The sequence below is a fragment of the Atta cephalotes genome (genome assembly GCF_000143395.1).
Source record: "Atta cephalotes unplaced genomic scaffold scaffold00053, whole genome shotgun sequence".
NCBI classification, from domain to species: domain Eukaryota; kingdom Metazoa; phylum Arthropoda; class Insecta; order Hymenoptera; family Formicidae; genus Atta; species Atta cephalotes.
In genome coordinates this window covers 1,472,467-1,474,454 of record NW_012130117.1, presented here as the reverse complement: position 1 = coordinate 1,474,454, position 1,988 = coordinate 1,472,467, and the positions used below count along the sequence as shown (strand labels likewise).

The 1,988-nt window shown below is 31.8% G+C and overlaps 1 protein-coding gene across 1 annotated transcript in view; it reads right to left on the bottom strand.

Annotated features, from left to right (window-relative positions):
* Positions 1 to 810, bottom strand: part of LOC105623128 (nuclear receptor subfamily 2 group C member 2-like) — a 5,745-nt gene extending 4,935 nt beyond the window's left edge. The window contains exons 1-2 of the mRNA XM_012204526.1: positions 676 to 810; positions 332 to 466 (exon numbers count right to left, since the gene is read on the bottom strand). Of these exons, the coding sequence (XP_012059916.1) occupies positions 332 to 466; positions 676 to 810 (270 nt within the window). The remainder of the gene's footprint in view (positions 1 to 331; positions 467 to 675) is intronic.
* Between the last annotated feature and the right edge of the window lie 1,178 nt (positions 811 to 1,988).

Genomic DNA, 1,988 nt, shown 5'->3' with positions numbered 1-1,988 from the left:
ATATATATATATATATATATATATATATATATATATATATAATAATGATAAAAGAAATAACAACCGGCTTATTGATTTATTGATTACAAATAAGTGATTATCATAGAAATAATTTGAAAATCATTAATATTATTAATTTTTAATTATCTTCAGAATGACTACTAACTCAATGCCTCTCAGCGTTTCTCATGGAATAATAATTATCGTGAAAATAATAAACAATTTGTATCGTAATTACATTAATTATTAATTTCTCGATAAACGCCAATTGTTATTTTCTCATACACGCCGCGTAATCATTGAATGGGAAATGTTATGACAAGCAATGAACCTCTGCATCGGCATCCGGCGTACGATCGCGATGGTGGGAGAGGCTGCAGAAAGCCATTCCAACTTTGCAGTCCGGTTCCTTCTCACTCAGATTATCGTGATCGCGTTGCTCCCTATGGTCCCTGTCCATTTCTCTCTGTAAAACGGATCGGCGCCTCCGTTAGACGAGCGCGTAGAACAGCGTAGAACGTATCTCGGATATTTCCGCGCTGATCGCACAATAATACACGGCGCGTTACCGTTCCGAGAGAGCGCTATTACGAACCGAGAGCGTGTACCGATGGGGCTCTCTTTTTCAATGCGTGTTAAACTAGCATTAATAATTTTCAGCCGGATATTGCGAACCTCAAACGCCGATTCCAGCGCGATTCGAACGCTCGTGAAACGTGGTGCACCGCAGCGTTGTAACGTATTACAGCCATGTCGAATTAAAGGTTGAGAATTGAATATCGCATGAAAGAAGTCGGCGATCTTTGACATCTTACAGTAGATTCTGAATACTGTTTTCGCCGAGACGCAATTTAAAACGGCCCGATCAATATTATTGTACAATAATTGATATTACATAATATTTTTATTAATCATCTCGGGCCAATATTGAGTCTCCAAACTATTTGTTTTGAATTGTTTAAAGAGGGCATCAATAAAACGTATTGCATAATTAAAAAGATAATAGAAGAAAGATAATAGAAACAGAGAATAGATAGAGAAGATAAGGATAGATAAGGAAATAGATTTCAATCTATCAGAAATCATGTATTCTGGTATACACTGTTTTCTCCAGCTGAACTAGTGTACACTTTTAAAGTAAATTATTAAATATCTATATGTTTGATATTTGGCGAAAGAGAGAAAGTTCTAATGCAAAGTGCAGGAAAAAAACAGATTGATAAACTGACTTGATTTCTGATACGTTAAAACTTATAATATTTCCTGTTTCTATTGCCTGCTTTTCACTTGTGTCTCAGCTTAGTAGTGATAATTTTTAACGAAATAAGATTTGAATCCAAATTCGAGAAGTTTGATTGTAATCTTGATCTCATTAAAGGAATGTAAAGGATATTAAAAAAAAATCACCGAACTCTGAAAAAAGCTAAACTCAAACTTCGCAAATTGGATTCAAATTTTATTTTGTTTAGAATTGTACCACTTTATCCCACTGTACAAAATAATTGAGGGAATGGAGGAATAAAGGCTTAATTACAAAATCTTAATTTTAATAAAAATTAAAATAACTTGCTACTTTTTTATTATACACAAATAGATACAATATCAAATGAATTTATGTAATGTCTTTAAGAAGTTATATGTTACTTTTCTATTACGATCAATACTATATAAAAAAAGCTAATCTCCGAAAAAAGGCCTAAGTACAATACAATTGTGTCTTTATTCCGCCCATCCCCTCAATTGTACATTAATATTAAACGTCTACAAATATGAGTAAAAATAACTTTAATTTATGTATGTAGTTTTGAAAAAATAACATTATACTATATATGTTTAAATGTGTAAATCCTTTTTTGTAGACAACACAGTATGCTATTTTTACACGGAAAACTAATATATATATATATATATATATATATATATATATTTTAAAATCACTTTTTATATACTTGAATTTGCAGTGCAGGGACCGTTTTAGAATAAGACGC